At 43.4% G+C, this 19,422-nt stretch overlaps 1 protein-coding gene across 2 annotated transcripts in view; it reads left to right on the top strand.

Moving 5' to 3' along the window:
• LOC149138764 (3beta-hydroxysteroid-dehydrogenase/decarboxylase-like) overlaps positions 1-19,422 on the top strand; it is a 168,452-nt gene that overhangs the window by 146,887 nt on the left and 2,143 nt on the right. For both annotated transcript variants that reach the window (XM_089446875.1, XM_089446874.1), the window contains exons 7-8: positions 18,919-19,117; positions 19,242-19,359. In XM_089446875.1, the coding sequence (XP_089303001.1) occupies positions 18,919-19,117; positions 19,242-19,359 (317 nt within the window). The remainder of the gene's footprint in view (positions 1-18,918; positions 19,118-19,241; positions 19,360-19,422) is intronic.

The following is a 19,422-nucleotide window of genomic DNA, read 5'->3' as shown; positions in this document are numbered from 1 at the left end:
GCGCAGCAGATGAGGGTTTGTTTATTATTTTTCAACAACAATCTCTTTACAAGGAATGATTTTGCAGTACATAGAGAAACCTTCAAGAAAACACCTGAGATAATTTTCCTCCTCAACTAGGAGAAATTCTGACACCCCAGAGACCCTCTAGCCTTCACTGCGTCACCCCTGCATCATCTGTGTGAGGACTACGTTAACCCTGCGTCATCTGCATGAGGAATGCGTGAAAGCTGCGTCCCTGCCTGCGCTGTCTCTCAGAGCTCTCCCTCTGTGCTGTCTCTCTGAGGCACTGCGTCACCTCCTCCTCAGTCTCTGACTGATGTTGAAACCCTCCTCTTCCTTCACCCTGCAACTCTCCCTCTGAAATCGAAATCTTTCTCCTTGAGAATCGATTTCCCTCGGGTTACTGAGTATTTTCCTGGTGTGTCTCCAAATGACTCTCAAGTCTTCTCTTATACTTTTCATGTTGATGAATCAACGACCGAGATTAAGTCCCTAATCAATGGCTAAGATTAAAACAGACTTGATCCTCGTCTCTTGGAAGCTTCTCACCCATATCTTTATTAATAACCATTAATATTTTTATTTTCCTAAGTTTAGACTTAGGAACCCCATTAAAAGTATTAATTATTTTAATAACTCATCATATGGGTGGAATTTCGCCAAACGATTTCTGGGTTTTGGAGATCTCATGTATTCTAGTCCCACCACAATATTTTGGAGCTAGATCACATCTGATGCTACCCAAAATCAACAGTGATCAAGTCTGCCTATCCAACATAGACAACTTGATTTCTTGATTGGTCAACACCTTCAACACTCTCCCACTTGTTGATCACCTTAGAGTTATATGGTGTAGAACCTCTTTTGGTAGGTAGCAATTTTGACAAATTCCCATGGAATCCCAATGTGATTCCAACTTATCACCAGTCATTCCCCTTGTAAGTAAATCAAGAATCACATCTTCAAATATGCATTTCATTAGGAACCCTTTCTTAGTTGCAACCATCACCTTAATGAAATTATTTTAAACATCTATGTTCTTTGACTCAGCATGATAAGTGTAATGCCCTACTTGATTCTATTATATTACATTATCTTATTACTATTAACCTTCTTGTTAAGTAATTAACTTTTTGTGCTTGATTCCAATAAGTATTATTAGTATATGTACGAGGTATCCACATGCTAGCTACATACCTATACTTCGCATGAATAGACTAGTTTTCTAAAGCTTGAAATTTTAGATGATAAAATAAATGGAAAATCTTGGTTAATGACTAATTTTGATTAGTGTTTAATTAACGTTAAAGTCTTGGCTTATAATTATTCAGTTATATTAGTATATATTTATTATTAGATACTTGTGACTCTGTAATTTTATTTTATTGATATGGCTTAATATTAATATTTATTATTAGTTATTATTTAATTATTTCATTTCCCAAGGTTTAACAAATTGTCTCAAATTTATTTCTGAATTAAATATTAATATTTCATTTCCCAAGTTTTCACAAGTTGTCTCCTCAAATTTATTTCTTAATTAAATATTAATATTTCATTTTCCAAAGTTTGACAAGTTGCCTCCTCAAATTAATTTTTGGATAAGATATAGGAAGGAAAATCAAAGTGATCAAATTAAAAGGATGAAGGGGTATCTGTGGCTTTAATGGTAGGTGGTTGAGGTGGATGAGTGGGGGAGACTTAAAGGGAAGGAGGACGAGAGGAGAAGGGGATCTTTTGGTCCTTACTCTTTTTTGGCATGGAAGGAGAGAATTTAGAGGGAAAGGAAGGAAGAAGAACAAAGGAGATTGACGTTGGTGGTGAACTTGATTTTGGCTGTGGTTAAAAAACATTGGACCTATTTTTGGACATACTATGGTAGTTGTTGTTGGACTTGGGCTTTGAGGGCTAGGGAACCTGTGGAGGTTTCTTGGGCTAGGAAGTCGGATAGACATTCCTAGTTGGTAGGTTGGTAAATTCAGTTGGGCAGCCCTAGAGAGCACCCCAACCAAGCCACCAGATTAGGTATTCTTCATTTTGTTGTTTTATTTATGAAAATTACTAGAAATTAAATTTCTTACATGTTTAATAAGTTTTAATTTAATTTTTATTTTTATTCTATTGTCAAATAATTGTTTTGTTATAAACATGTTATTGTTGTGAAATTAGATGGTTAATTTAGTTCTAGTTAGAGGACCCCAGGTAGGCATCTCACAATAAGTCAAGATTTTCCCCAATGAGCTAAATTTCCTCTTTCCATGCTTGCATTTTATGTAAGTACTTAGCTTCAATGCTTGACAAAGCTATAATTAGCCATAAACTTTTTGACTAATCCCACTACATGTGCAATGTCAGGACTTGTATAGACCATTGCATACATTAGGCTTATGACTGCACTTTGATAAGGAAAATTTCTAAGGTCTTCTCAATTAATGTCAGCTTCAAGGGTATCGACTTCATAGTTGACACCTTGTTTCATTAGGGTCCTAATTAGTTTGCAACTGTGAAAATTCTTGAATCTAACACATCAAAAACCCCTACTGCAATTACTGGTTTACAATCTCCTACTTGTACTTTACATTAACAAGTTATTTAATTGCATAAACATTGAAGTAAACACTATTGCAGCCTTCACAAATATATAGACCATGCACTGAAATAAACTGAGACAATAACACAAGGGACATTGTTACAATTGTCCCCGTAAAAACCCAATTCGAGAAAACGGTGTAGCATATAGAGAGTTTGTATTATTAAGAAGATTTTGTGAATACAACTAGGGTGCTAGAAATGGCTCGCCCAACAAAGAATATCCTCGGCAGTAGTACCTCTATCCAGAGACAGATATTCTGGCAAATTAGCAAACGGATGATCAAACCCCGCAACAACTCTGACTGTTCCCTATGCTGGACAGTGAAAGTTGCTTCAAGCACTGCTCTGGAACTACAACACTCCTCCAGGAGCTGCGTCACCCTCTCCCAGCTCAGAATCTCCTGATCTGCTCCTAGTCTGCCCCACAGAATCTCCCCAGCGCTGCCTCTGAGGCCCAACGTCAGCCTTTGCGGCTTCTGCGCGTCACTGCATTAGCCCTCTGCATCCTTTGCGTAAGATTTACGACCTCTACGTTAGCCCTTCTAGGGCCTGCACTGTCTCTCCCGGCACTACGTTGCGTCTCTGCTATGTATTCTTCAGCCTCAGATAAAAATCCCTTGTTGAACTGCCCCTTGCTGCAACTTTGATCACTAACTCGATTTCCTTGGCAAACCTTACCCCAAAAAATCGAATTCTTTGATCACTTGGTGTGTCGCCAACTGATCCTCAAGCCTCCTCTTATACTTTTCCTGTTGACGAATCAACGGCCAAGATTAAGTCTCTAATCAACGGCTAAGATTAGAACTAGCTTGATCCTCGTCACTTAGAAATTTCTCACCCATATTTTATTAATACACATTAATATTTTTATTTTCCTAAGTTTAGACTTAGGAACCCATTAAAAATATTAATTATTTTAATAACTCCTCATCCGGGTGGAATTTCTCCAAACGATTTCTGGGTCTTGGAGATCTCATGTGTTCTAGCCCTTCCACAAAATTTCGGAGCTAGAGCACATCCTATGCTACCCAAAATCAACACTCCCTCTTAGTGAGGAATGTGCTCTAGCAATACTTCCCCATAGAAGCATTATACTAATCTACTGCATCGGTCCTTTGTGCTAATGCTTGGCCTACTGCCTCACATCCACTGAACTGCTTCTTCCTATACTATTTCCCATGACACTGCCGTTGCCACTGCTACATCTGTACTGCAACTCCCTCTCAAAATGTTGCCTATGCTACCCATAACACTGTCATTGCTAACTGCTGCACTGCAACTCAGTTACCGAGAAGTAAGTAACTGACTTCACCCAACCACTGACACGCTGGTTAGTCTGGAAGAATTGTGATGTTGAAGCTACCTCAGGTGCTATCTTGTGCTCCCTCTGCTGCCACTGCACTGTTGCAAACACCTCTGTGCCTCTCGCACTGCTGCAACCTCCACTACATTGCCTGAGATTTCGACACTCTATCACAACCACTATTGCTCCATCACACTTTGCTCCATCCAACGCATGTCATCATGCTACTGTCCTTAAGGGCTCCTGTAGCTATATGTGATCCAAGAGTTTGGGTACCTCAAGGATCTTGCCCGCTCTCTGTAGTCCTTTTGACTACAACTCCATGTCTCCCCACCTCTTCTCTAGAGGCGCATGAGCACTCATGGCATAATCGTCCTTAGTCTCGACATCCTTCTACGCCTTTGCTAGAGCAACCTTTAAGTTAGAAGCTTCTCCCTTGCCTTTCTTCCTGGGGCACTAAGAGGCATAATGTCCCAGCTCGCCACAGTTGAAGCACTTGACCTTGGAGATGTCTTTCTTCTTCTTCTTTTGTAGCCCTTGTTGTCCCGCTAATGCGAGAGCTGCATCATCCTCCTCCTCCTTTTTGATTCGAACTACTTTACCACTACTCCCCACCTTGGTCAATCTCCTGAGCTCTTCCTATCGAAGAGCTACCCACATCTCCTCCCAAGTGGGGAGAGTTGCTCTGCCCAAAATGCTTTGGACAAACATCTCCCACTCCTCGGATACTGCATTCAGGGTAGTCCTGACTAAGAACTCTGGATCTGGAGTAGACCCCACAAAAGTAAGCTGGTCGCAAATCCCCTGCAACCTGAGAAGGAAGGGATCTATCTCCTCTCCTTTCTGCATCTGATATGACCTCAACTGATTCTCCAATAACATCTTCCGCTGCACGGAAGAGCCCTGGTATAAGGTGGTCAAGGTGTCCCACATCTCCTTTGTTGTTGTCTTCTCAGCAATATGTGGTATGACATGATCCTTGACCCCATCTAGGATCATGCATTTCGCCTTCGCCTGGGCCTCCGCATACTTCTCAGCTGCATTAGCATCAACTGGGACAGCTACTACTTTCAAGGCATAGTCCTTGATGCAATGTTTGTCCAGGATTTCCAGGATCCTAGCCTTCCAAATGACAAAATTGGAAGCCCCATCCAATCTGTCATGATCCCTTAATCTGTTCATTGCCATCTCTGCTCCTCTTCTCTAGACTCCCTCTGAGTCTAGATTTCCCTCTCGGAAATCCTCCGGCCAACCGTTGAATCACTCCTCTCCAATCCTCCTTTGCTGCTGCAACCCAGATCTAGATTTCTTGGTTAGAAATCTGTCAAGGCAGTGATTCCCTTCTACCTTGGTTCAGCCTCTTTAGACACTGTTCTGCACTAACAGAAACAGCGTCCCACCAGCTCTACAAATCAAAATCTACACAACTCCCTTAGTGCCGACAACTCAAAGAATCTGTTCCCTTCAGGCTCTGCACAATCTCTGTGTGGGCTGAATCTGCTCCACCCGACCAACTACGTCAATCCTTCCTGGCTCAGAAGAATGGCGTGGCTCTGCATGAGACTTATCTTCCCTCCTCTGTCTCTGCACTGACCTTGATGGTTGACGCAACTACTGCGTGGGCTCCTCCTAGCTACTGCGTCTTCCTCTCCCGACTCAGAATGTTGATGCATGCACTACGTGAGCCTCTGCGTCACCTCTTTTGAATTGTGTCACTGCTCCTTCTGCCTCTACGGCTTTGGAACAACGCTATCTCTCGGGACAGCTGCTTCTCTGCTGCAAATTCTGAAATTTCTCGGTTGGTGCCTTCAGTCGCCTATGATATGCAATCACTCCGATACCATTTGAAAATTCTTGAATCTAACAAATCAAAAACCCCTACTACAATTACTAGTTTACAATCTCCTACTTGTTCTTTACATTAACAAGTTATTTAATTGCATAAACATCGAAGTAAACATTACTGCAGCCTTCAAAAATATATAGACCATGCACTGAAATAAACTAAGACAATAACACAAGGGACACCTTTATTTTTGGACAATTGTCCCCGGAAAAACCCAATTCAAGAAAATCGGTGTAGCATATAGAGGGTTTGTATTATTAAGCAAATTTCGTGAATACAACTAGGGTGCCAGAAATGGCTCACCCAATAGAGAATATCCTCGGCAGTATTACCTCTATCCGGAGATAGATATTCCGACAAATCAACAAACGGATGATCAAACTCCACAACGACTTCGATTGTTCCCTATGCTGGACAGTGAAAGCTGCTCCAAGCATTGCTCTGGAACTGCGTCACTCTAGGAGTTGCATCACCCTCTCCCGGATTAGAATTTGTTGATCTTCTCCCAGTATGCCCCACAGAATCTCCCCAACGCTGCCTCTGAGGCCCAACATCAACCTCTGCGGGTTCTGTGTCTCACTGTGTCAGCCCTGTGTGTCCTCTGCATCAGATTTACGGCCTCTGCTTCAGGCTTCTAGGGCCTGCGCTATCTCTCCCGGCACTACGTTGCCTCTCTGCTATGTATTCTTCAGCGTCGGAGGAAAATCTCTTGTTGAACTGCCCCTTGCTGCAACTCTAATCACTAACTCGATTTCTTCAGCAAACCTCACCCCAAAAAATCGAATTCTTTGATCACTTGGTGTGTCTCCAACTAACTCTCAAGCCTCCTCTTATACTTTTCCTGTTGATGAATCAACGGCCGAGATTAAGTCCCTAATCAACGGCTAAGATTAGAACTAACTTGATCTTCGCAACTTAGAATTTTCTCACCCATATTTTATTTTTTTCTAAGCTTAATTCTATTAACAAAGTAAGGAGGTACAATTACATCGAGACCGAAGTCAAGACTCTGCTTTGAAAAGAGGCAGAACTGTCAAAAAAAGCAAGTGAGAAGACTGATTGTAGGCAGTGAGTACATAGTTGAGACTGATTTCAGGACCCACGCAGGGGACCGGGTTGATATTCTCTTGATGCTGCATAATTAACAAAAAATACAAAAGACACATGAAAACCACAAAACTATTTGCATAACAAACTTGCCCAGTGGTGAAGGTCGCATAACATGAAGACAAAGTCGGGGAAAGCGCACTAGTCATCTGGAGGCTCTTCCTCGATATGGCACCAACCATACTCTGGCAATTCCCTTGCTTGAGCCACGTTCTGACCGGAGGGACCAGGGTCAACCGGCACCATCGTCGTATCCTGAGCGCTGCAAACCTGAACATTCAAATCCTGCCAAGGCGCAATTCCAATTCCCAACTAGAGGGAAGAAGAAGGAGCAGAGACTACCCCCGAAGCTCTCGGATGAGATCCTGAGTCCTCAATCTATTCCGACTCATGGAAGACCACCGAGATATGAGCCGTTATCCTAGGGCGATTCAGAGAGCTATGAAAAGAGAAAATTGCAGTGCCAGATGAGGAAGGAAGCTTAGGGTGATATCTGGATGAACGGAGCCGCCCTCTCCCACTGCAGGTGTTGGGGTAGCGGCCTGCAAACAGCTCACTAGAGAGGGAAGGCGAATCTGAGGACGAGCTGGTAGGCGCACGCCGGGGCTGGCCTCTTCGGCACCCCATTCTTTGGCGAAGACAAGGCATCTGATAGGGAGCAACAGTGGGATGCCAGTAAGGCAGAGCAACAGCCAGGTATACAGAGCAGTAAAGACACCAAGACCAGGAAGGGAGCCCGCGAATCCCCTTCACCGAAAAAACAGAATTGTGCACTGAATTAACCTTTCCAAGCAGAGTTCGAGAGGCCTTTGAAAAAATGACAAGGCCGACCACCCACCACCCGAAACCATAGACGATGCCTAGGACCAGATTAAAAATCGACGGGACAAAGGCTACTAAACAACAGCTCGAAACCCACAACCCGAAACCAGAGACAAGGCCTGGGACTGGATAATGAAACGACGAGTCAAAGACAATGAAACAACAACTCGAAACCCAGGAGAGGAACGAGAGGGATAGCAAGAACCGTTCCGCCAGAAGGGCCGAGCCAAGCACCAGAGAAACTTTCCCTCGCAAGTGCAGAGAGTCCTCCGGAATAACAGAGCTTACCTCAGAAAACCTAAAATCCGAAATGAGGCCAGAGGCAAGGGAATGAACCAAGTGAAACAGCATAAGTGACTTCATCGCATACCCGAAACAATGCCTGGCTTTAACCTTATCTGGCATGCATCGAGATGCTCCATCCATTACTATAGCATTGAAGAACGCCGCCTCCTGATGCAAGTCGGAGCGTGCGGAGGGAGGAACCATCACTGCGGACATGAAGTATGAACCAGAGCGGTTGGACTGAAAGTCGTTTAACCTGAGAAGGAAGGGATCTATCTCCTCTCCTTTCTGCATCTGATATGATCTCAACTGATTCTCCAATATCATCTTCCGCTGCACGGAAGAGCCCTGGTACAAGGTGGTCAAGGTGTCCCACATCTCCTTTGTTGTTGTCTTCTCAGCAATATGTGGTATGACATGATCCTTGACCCCATCTAGGATCGTGCATTTCGCCTTCGCCTGGGCCTCCGCATACTTCTTTGCTGCATTAGCATCAACTGGGACAGCTACTACTTTCAAGGCATAGTCCTTGATGCAATGGCTGTCCAGGATTTCCAGGATCCTAGCCTTCCAAATGACAAAATTGGAAGCCCCATCCAATTTGTCATGATCCCTCAATCCATTCATTGCCATCTCTTCTCCTCTTCTCTAGACTCCCTCTGAGTCTAGATTTCCCTCTCGGAAATCCTCCAGCCAACCGTCGAATCACTCCTCTCCAATCCTCCTTTGCTGCTGCAACCCAGATCTAGGTTTCTTGGTTAGAAATCTGTCAAGGCAGTGATTCCCTTCTACCTTGGTTCAGTCTCTTTAGACACTATTCTGCACCAACAGAAACAGCATCCCACCAGCTCTACAAATCAAAATCTACACAACTCCCTTAGTGCCGACAACTCAAAGAATCTGTTCCCTTCAGGCTCTGCACAATCTCTGTGTGGGCTGAATCTGCTCCACCCGACCAACTACGTCAATCCTTCCTGGCTCAGAAGAATGACGTGGCTCTGCATGAGACTGATCTTCCCTCCTCTATCTCTGCACTGACCCTGATGGTTGACACAGCTACTGCGTGGGCTCCTCCTAGCTACTGCGTCTTCCTCTCCCGACTCAGAATGTTGATGCATGCACTGCGTGAGCCTCTGCGTCACCTCTTTTGAATTGTGCCACTGCTCCTTCTGCCTCTACGGCTCTAGAACAACGCTGTCTCTCGGGACAACTGCTTCTCTGCTGCAAATTTTGAAATATCTCGGTTGGTGCCTTCAGTCACCTATGATATGCAATCACTCTGATACCATTTGAAAATTCTTGAATCTAACAAATCAGAAACCCCTACTACAATTACTAGTTTACAATCTCCTACTTGTTCTTTACATCAACAAGTTATTTAATTGCATAAACATCGAAGTAAATATTACTACAGCCTTCAAAAATATACAGACCATGCACTGAAATAAACTGAGACAATAACACAAGGGACACCTTTATTTTTGGACAATTGTCCCCGGAAAAACCCAATTCAAGAAAATCGGTGTAGCATATAGAGGGTTTGTATTATTAAGCAAATTTCGTCAATACAACTAGGGTGCCAGAAATGGCTCACCCAATAGAGAATATCCTCGGCAGTATTACCTCTATCCGGAGATAGATATTCCGACAAATCAACAAACGGATGATCAAACTCCACAACGACTTCGGTTGTTCCCTATGCTGGACAGTGAAAGCTGCTCCAAGCATTGCTCTGGAACTGCGTCACTCTAGGAGTTGCATCACCCTCTCCCGGATCAGAATTTGTTGATCTTCTCCCAGTCTGCCCCACAGAATCTCCCCAACGCTGCCTCTGAGGCCCAACATCAACCTCTGCGGGTTCTGCGTCTCACTGTGTCAGCCCTGTGTGTCCTCTGCATCAAATTTACGGCCTCTGCTTCAGCCCTTCTAGGGCCTGCGCTATCTCTCTCGGCACTACGTTGCCTCTTTGCTATGTATTCTTCAGCGTCGGAGGAAAATCTCTTGTTGAACTGCCCCTTGCTGCAACTCTAATCACTAACTCGATTTCCTCAGCAAACCTCACCCCAAAAAATCGAATTCTTTGATCACTTGGTGTGTCTCCAACTGACTCTCAAGCCTCCTCTTATACTTTTCCTGTTGATGAATCAACGGCCGAGATTAAGTCCCTAATCAACGGCTAAGATTAGAACTAACTTGATCCTCGCAACTTAGAATTTTCTCACCCATATTTTATTTTTTTCTAAGTTTAATTCTATTAACAAAGTAAGGAGGTACAATTACATTGAGACCGAAGTCAAGACTCTGCTTTGAAAAGAGGCAGAACTGTCAAAAAAAGCAAGTGAGAAGACTGATTGTAGGCAGTGAGTACATAGTTGAGACTGATTTCAGGACCCACGCAGGGGACCGGGTTGATATTCTCTTGATGCTGCATAATTAACAAAAATTACAAAAGACACAGGAAAACCACAAAACTATTTGCATAACAAACTTGCCCAGTGGTGAAGGTCGCATAACATGAAGACAAAGCCGGGGAAAGCGCACTAGTCATCTGGAGGCTCTTCCTTGATATGGCACCAACCATACTCTGGCAGTTCCCTTCCTTGAGCCATGTTCTGACCGGAGGGACCAGGGTCAACCGGCACCATCATCGTATCCTGAGCGCTGCAAACCTGAACATTCAAATCCTGCCAAGGCGCAATTCCAATTCCCAACTGGAGGGAAGAAGAAGGAGCAGAGACTACCCCCAAAGCTCCCGGATGAGATCCTGAGTCCTCAATCTGTTCCGACTCATGGAAGACCACCGAGATATGAGTCGTTATCCTAGGGCGATTCAGAGCGCTGTGAAAAGAGAAAATTGTAGAGCCAGACCAGGAAGGAAGCTCAGGGTGATATCTGGATGAACGGAGCCGCCCTCTCCCACTGCGGGTGTTGGGGTAGCGGCCTACAAACAGCTCACTAGAGAGGGAAGGCGAATCTGAGGATGAGTTGGTAGGCGCACGCGGGGGCTGGCCTCTTCGGCACCCCATTCTTTGGCGAAGACAAGGCATCTAATAGGGAGCAACAGTGGGATGCCGGTAAGGCAGAGCAACAGCCAGGTAAACAGAGCAGTAAAGACACCAAGACCAGGAAGGTAGCCCGCGGATCCCCTTCACCGAAAAAACAGAATTGTGCGCTGAATTAACCTTTCCAAGCAGAGTTCGAGAGGCCTTTGAAAAAATGACAAGGCTGACCACCCACCACCCGAAACCATAGACGATGCCTGGGACCAGATAAAAAATCGACAGGACAAAGGCTACTAAACAATAGCTCGAAACCCACAACCCGAAACCAGAGACAAGGCCTGGGACTGGATAATGAAATGACGAGTCAAAGACAATGAAACAACAACTCGAAACCCAGGAGAGGAACGAGAGGGACAGCAAGAACCGTCCTGCCAGAAGGGCCGAGCCAAGCACAAGAGAAACTTTCGCCCGCAAGTGCCGAGAGTCCTCCGGAATAACAGAGCTTACCTCAGAAAACCTAAAATCCGAAATGAGACCAGAGGCAAGGGAATGAACCAAGTGAAACAGCATAAGTGACTTCATCGCATACTCGAAACAATGCCTGGCTTTAACCTTATCTGGCATGCATCGAGATGCTCCATCCATTACTATAGCATTGAAGAACGCCGCCTCCTGATGCAGGTCGGAGCATGCGGAGGGAGGAACCATCACTACGGACATGAAGTATGAACCAGAGCGGTTGGACTGAAAGTCGTTTAACCTGAGAAGGAAGGGATCTATCTCCTCTCCTTTCTGCATCTGATATGATCTCAACTGATTCTCCAATATCATATTCTGCTGCACGGAAGAGCCCTGGTACAAGGTGGTCAAGGTGTCCCACATCTCCTTTGTTGTTGTCTTCTCAGCAATATGTGGTATGACATGATCCTTGACCCCATCTAAGATCGTGCATTTCGCCTTCGCCTGGGCCTCCGCATACTTCTTTGCTGCATTAGCATCAACTGGGACAGCTACTACTTTCAAGGCATAGTCCTTGATGCAATGGCTGTCCAGGATTTCCAGGATCCTAGCCTTCCAAATGACAAAATTGGAAGCCCCATCCAATCTGTCATGATCCCTCAATCTGTTCATTGCCATCTCTGCTCCTCTTCTCTAGACTCCCTCTGAGTCTAGATTTCCCTCTCGGAAATCCTCCGACCAACCGTCGAATCACTCCTCTCCAATCCTCCTTTGTTGCTGCAAACCAGATCTAGATTTCTTGGTTAGAAATTTGTCAAGGCAGTGATTCCCTTCTACCTTGGTTCAGTCTCTTTAGACACTGTTCTGCACCAACAGAAACAGCGTCCCACCAGCTCTACAAATCAAAATCTACACAACTCCCTTAGTGCCGACAACTCAAAGAATCTGTTCCCTTCAGGCTCTGCACAATCTCTGTGTGGGTTGAATCTGCTCCACCCGACCAACTACGTCAATCCTTCCTGGCTCAGAAGAATGACGTGGCTCTGCATGAGACTGATCTTCCCTCCTCTGTCTCTGCACTGACCCTGATGGTTGACGCAGCTACTGCGTGGGCTCCTCCTAGCTACTGCGTCTTCCTCTCCCGACTCAGAATGTTGATGCATGCACTGCGTGAGCCTCTGCGTCACCTCTTTTGAATTGCGTCACTGCTCCTTCTGCCTCTACGGCTCTGGAACAACGCTGTCTCTCGGGACAACTGCTTCTCTGCTGCAAATTCTGAAATTTCTCGGTTGGTGCCTTCAGTCGCCTATGATATGCAATCACTCTGATACCATTTGAAAATTCTTGAATCTAACAAATCAGAAACCCCTACTACAATTACTAGTTTACAATCTCCTACTTGTTCTTTACATTAACAAGTTATTTAATTGCATAAACATCGAAGTAAACATTACTGCAGCCTTCAAAAATATACAGACCATGCACTGAAATAAACTGAGACAATAACACAAGGGACACCTTTATTTTTGGACAATTGTCCCCGGAAAAACCCAATTCAAGAAAATCGGTGTAGCATATAAAGGGTTTGTATTATTAAGCAAATTTCGTGAATACAACTAGGGTGCCAGAAATGGCTCACCCAATAGAGAATATCCTCGGCAGTATTACCTCTATCCGGAGATAGATATTCCGACAAATCAACAAACGGATGATCAAACTCCACAACGACTTCGGTTGTTCCCTATGCTGGATAGTGAAAGCTGCTCCAAGCATTGCTCTGGAACTGCGTCACTCTAGGAGTTGCATCACCCTCTCCCGGATCAGAATTTGTTGATCTTCTCCCAGTCTGCCCCACAGAATCTCCCCAACGCTGCGTCTGAGGCCCAACATCAACCTCTGCGGGTTCTGCGTCTCACTGTGTCAGCCCTGTGTGTCCTCTGCATCAGTTTTACGGCCTCTGCTTCAGCCCTTCTAGGGCCTGCGCTATCTCTCCCGGCACTACGTTGCCTCTCTGCTATGTATTCTTCAGCGTCGGAGGAAAATCTCTTGTTGAACTACCCCTTGCTGCAACTCTAATCACTAACTCGATTTCTTCAGCAAACCTCACCCCAAAAAATCGAATTCTTTGATCACTTGGTGTGTCTCCAACTGACTCTCAAGCCTCCTCTTATACTTTTCCTGTTGATGAATCAATGGCCGAGATTAAGTCCCTAATCAACGGCTAAGATTAGAACTAACTTGATCCTCGCAACTTAGAATTTTCTCACCCATATTTTATTTTTTTCTAAGTTTAATTCTATTAACAAAGTAAGGAGGTACAATTACATCGAGACCGAAGTCAAGACTCTGCTTTGAAAAGAGGCAGAACTGTCAAAAAAAGCAAGTGAGAAGACTGATTGTAGGCAGTGAGTACATAGTTGAGACTGATTTCAGGACCCACGTAGGGGACCGGGTTGATATTCTCTTGATGCTGCATAATTAACAAAAAATACAAAAGACACATGAAAACCACAAAACTATTTGCATAACAAACTTGCCTAGTGGTGAAGGTCGCATAACATGAAGACAAAGCCGGGGAAAGCGCACTAGTCATCTGGAGGCTCTTCCTCGATATGGCACCAACCATACTTTGGCAGTTCCCTTGCTTGAGCCATGTTCTGACCGGAGGGACCAGGGTCAACCGGCACCATCATCGTATCCTGAGCGCTGCAAACCTGAACATTCAAATCCTGGCAAGGCGCAATTCCAATTCCCAACTGGAGGGAAGAAGAAGGAGCAGAGACTGCCCCCGAAGCTCCCGGATGAGATCCTGAGTCCTCAATCTGTTCCGACTCATGGAAGACCACCGAGATATGAGCCGTTATCCTAGGGCGATTCAGAGAGCTGTGAAAAGAGAAAATTGCAGAGCCAGACGAGGAAGGAAGCTCAGGGTGATATCTGGATGAACGGAGCCGCCCTCTCCCACTGCGGGTGCTGGGGTAGCGGCCTGCAAACAGCTCACTAGAGAGGGAAGGTGAATCTGAGGACGAGCTGGTAGGCGCACGCCGGGGCTGGCCTCTTCGGCACCCCATTCTTTGGCGAAGACGAGGCATCTGATAGGGAGCAGCAGTGGGATGCCGGTAAGGCAGAGCAACAGCCAGGTAAACAGAGCAGTAAAGACACCAAGACCAGGAAGGGAGCCCGCGGATCCCCTTCACCGAAAAAACAGAATTGTGCGCTGAATTAACCTTTCCAAGCAGAGTTCGAGAGGCCTTTGAAAAAATGACAAGGCTGACCACCCACCACCCGAAACCATAGACGATGCCTGGGACCAGATAAAAAATCGACGGGACAAAGGCTACTAAACAACAGCTCGAAACCCACAACCCGAAACCAGAGACAAGGCCTGGCACTGGATAATGAAACGACAAGTCAAAGACAATGAAACAACAACTCGAAACCCAGGAGAGGAACGAGAGGGACAGCAAGAACCGTTCCGCCAGAAGGGCCGAGCCAAGCACCAGAGAAACTTTCCCCCGCAAGTGCCGAGAGTCCTCCGGAATAACAGAGCTTACCTCAAAAAACCTAAAATCCGAAATGAGACCAGAGGCAAGGGAATGAACCAAGTGAAACAGCATAAGTGACTTCATCGCATACCCGAAACAATGCCTGGCTTTAACCTTATCTGGCATGCATCGAGATGCTCCATCCATTACTATAGCATTGAAGAACGTCGCCTCCTGATGCAGGTCGGAGCGTGCGGAGGGAGGAACCATCACTACGGACATGAAGTATGAACCAGAGCGGTTGGACTGAAAGTCATTTAACCTTTCAGTGCGCGCATGCCAAAATCGAACCACCTTACCTGTATAAAACTCTCTGTACTAGGTGGGCAGGTGTCGATTTGCCTCGCCCCACCCCTGTCTCTTCAAAGTTAATGCCACCTCAAACACCCGCATCTGAGGTCTCACCCATATTTTATTAATACACATTAATATTTTTATTTTCCTAAGTTTAGACTTAGGAACCCATTAAAAATATTAATTATTTTAATAACTCCTCATCTGGGTGGAATTTCTCCAAATGATTTCTAGTTCTGGGAGATCTCATGTCTTCTAGCCCCTCCAAAAAATTTCAGAGCTAGAGCACATCCTATGCTACCCAAAATCAACAGCAACTTGACATTCTAAACCTTTTATGAATTGTGTCAATGCAATTCCTCTGCTTAAAAATAATTTGTCTTCTTCTCTCATTAGATATAAATTCCAAATTAGTAAGAAACAACACAAAAATTCTTCATCTCAATTTGAAACGATAGTTGAAGCTTCATCTACTTAAATCCTTTGTTATCAACTTATCGCCAATCCACATGATCTTCTTGAGAAGTGAAGCAATTATAATCACATACCCATCATACAATTTAAATTAGATGTGGCAATCTATAAAACTCCTTTCAAATAAATCCATTGAATTTATTGGACCTGTTACTGCTCCTTTTAGTAAATTTGTTGAAGATTCACACAACCTACTAGGCTATCGCACACAGGACAAAACCCCACTGTTACTAAGTCACCACTTTTTAAGCCCAAATCCTACCAAAAATATATGGGCGACTTTCCTTGGATGACTACAACCAACCACTACAAGACTAGTTCCTTTTGATGGGGTCAAATGGCTGAAGTGGAGGAGTTACGTTGTTGTTCTACTCTCTTAATATGAAAAAAATTGCAAATAAAACTACTAAACCAATGAACAAAGATACTCAGACTTGATTTGGCCTCTTTCGATCGCTTGCTCCATCCCTGCAACCATTGTTACTCTAGTGCCCTCTACTAACCCCTCTGAGTTCAATTGCCTCATCATGAGCCATGAGAGAGGTAGGGGACATTGCATTAGGCGTGGTAGAGGCAAAGGTCGCTCGCCCACCTCCCTTGTTCATGAAAAACACTGGCTCATGTTCAACCATGCAATCCCTGATCACATACGCTATCAAGTCTTTGAACTGGAGGCGAAAGAGGTCCACCAAGGACACAACACCATCTAGTTGCTTCATAACATACTTGCTCGTCGCCTCTGGGACCAAGAACGAGACAAATATCAGGCCACCTGTTGGATAGACGAGCTCTTTGCCTTCCATGCCCATGCTACCACCTCCCTGTGACATCTCTCCCAGGACCTCGACATTAATTTCCCACCTGACGTCCCTTCACCCTCCTATACTGATCCCTCCACTTACGTTTGGTGCCCATTGATGTCGCCTCTCCTCCAATTGGTCCCGCTGCTGGTAGTCGGCCATCCCCAATGCGCAGGCTTTAGATCATCACTGTGTCTCTGATGTACAAGTAGGTGTTGGCTCCAACGTTGTCTCCTCCTTGTCCAAGTCTGCATGGATGCTACATTTTCAAGGAGATTCCAGTTGATGTGGACATGGCTAACCCTCTCGGCAATGAATGCAAGCTGCAACAACAAGTCAACGCCCCTCATGGCCATCAAGGTGCCAAATAAGCACGTCTAGGTCTCTCCCAGCTATGGTTATTTTGATATTTTGTTCTTTCCCAAGTATGTCTACCGGTGGCTTGACTCTATCACAAAATGTTGGTTCCGATTTTTGTAATCCTAAGTCTAAACATGGTCTAATGATGCTACATACAAGACTTGATCTGCAAATCTTAGAAAGGTTCTTTGGTTTCCCTCCCCAAGGGAAGAGAACCATGATGGTGATGGGAGAAGACCCCCCAGAATTTTTTCATGTATTTTATGTATATTTCAATGTTAATATAATGTGAATGTTTACCAACAAAAAAAAACTATTGACTCTTTCATATTTATTATGGTATTTTTTGTAAACAATTTATGACAATTTAAGTTTGAAGTTTGAAATTGGCAATTATAACTCATTGGTAATGAATTATGAATATGATGCTTCGTGAAACATTTCATTTCATGTTTGATATTCTTTTTTATAGTTTGGTAATGGTTACAAGTACAACTTTAGTGATGACAAATGTTATATATTGAATTTTGAAACTTTAAGGTTGATGAGAATTGAGATGTTGTGGACCTGTGGTTGATGAAGATTATAACTACTAGATGATTGATGTTATATGGTTTAATCCATGTTTTTATGTTTTTTATAACTAATTTATCATTATACATGCTTTTGTTGACATGTATGCATAAAAAAATATATATATATATATATATATTTTATATAAAAAACGCTTCTGACCCGGAAGCTTATGAAAATTGTCGCTCGCACTCCCACTTCCAAGCCTTGCTTGGAAAAATAAATAATGGAATATTTTATATTATCAATACTTCTACTCACTGAAAATATAAGTATCACATTATTTAGGATCATAATAGTGTTCTTGGAATATGATAGGTATTTGATTTGAAGAAGGCTAAACACCTTATGATTTTGACCTTTCTGTTTTTCCATCACTGGAATTTGGCCATGAAATCTTTGTTGAAAATTGAAATTGCAATTTTGGATGATTAAAATCATTATATTTTAATTTTAATGCAGAAAAGGGTTCAACACCCTCTATGATCCCTACTGTAACTTGATCTTGCATTGTTATCAATTGATATTTGTAATTCCATAAATCCAAAATGATTCTTATTAGTTTTCCAGTAATAAATGTCGCTCTCCCTTCTTTGTTATTTCAGGTGGCCTGAAAAAGGTCAAATTTGAAAACTTTTAGACTGCAACATTTTATATCATTGATCCTTTTAAAGAAAAAAGAAATAATGTTTTCTATTATATTGAGTATTTTTTGAATGGAATGTAGAAACATTTTCACTGTACGTTCACTAAAAGTATCAAAGAGGCATTCATTGGATGCAAAATAAAATAGAAAATGTTTCTACATAAAATTCAGTGACTACAAGAGATAAATGCAAAATTATGTCTATATTTATGCTAATAGATTGACAAAGCATTAACCCTACACTAGCGCTGATGTGGGCTACATACAAAGAGTAGTGCTGATATGCTACACATAAAGACTAGGGCTGATGAGGGCTGATGTGGGCTACATACAAAGAGTAGTGCTGATATGCTACACATAAAGACTAGGGCTGATGAGGCCTACACAATCACTAGGGCCAACGTGGCCTACACAAAAACTATATTTAATTGCTTGTCTTGTGTTCGTGGCACAACATATTTCTTATTTAGCTGCTATGGAAGGGAAAAGATTTCCCAAGTACAATTGTCCGATGTTCAAGTGCATTTGCTTGTTTGTTTCCGGTCAGTTATTTCTGTGTGGTAGATCTTTTTTATGCCCATGTCTGGACGTTGCGAATTCATTTTCTTCTTTTATTTTAATAATTTCGTTTAACATGTAACTTCTCATCCCACCCTCTAGTGAGATATTCCTCATAACTTGCAAAGGTTGAACCTGTCATAAACATGGGTAAGGAGATAACAATTTTGAATTTTCTTTTCAACAAGCGAGTTAGATTCAATTGACAAGTGTCTACTTCATTTTCTTATCTGTTAAATTGAGTTTCAGGCCCTACATCCACGTTCCCGTGAACCTGGTGATGCCCATTGCTTGGGTGGTTGAATTGGCATTAAAAAAGCTGGCTTCATATGGGATGGCAGTGCCATGGTCGACACGTTCGACGATCAGATTGCTTTCTTGTACAAGAACTTTCAATTGTTCAAGAGCCCAAAAGTATATAAATTATTCGCCTGTAGTATCTCTCAAGGTCAGCTTTAAGCACCCACCATTGAAAGTACGAGTGTTAATGTGGAGTATCTTCTGGTTTGAGATGAATGATTAGCTTCTTAATAAAGCAGATTGTTACTCGTATTTTTCCTTTTGATATGCAGGAAGGTATTAGGTTGACACTTGATTCTTTCCAACATTTAAGATCTGGAGTGGTTGGTGTAATGTGTGAAGACTTTGATGAACCATCCAAGGTTTACAAATTTCTCGGAGGTGGAAGAGGTACCCACTCGTATGACACCTGCGAAGTATTTATTTAACATGTAAATTTTCGTGTTGAATACA

The sequence above is a fragment of the Pinus tabuliformis genome, chromosome X, assembly GCF_031772625.1.
Source record: "Pinus tabuliformis cultivar Carrire ecotype Pingquan chromosome X, CPIR1, whole genome shotgun sequence".
NCBI classification, from domain to species: Eukaryota; Viridiplantae; Streptophyta; class Pinopsida; order Pinales; family Pinaceae; genus Pinus; species Pinus tabuliformis.
The sequence above is the reverse complement of the archived record's forward strand: the minus strand, read 5'-3'. Positions and strand labels throughout refer to the sequence as shown.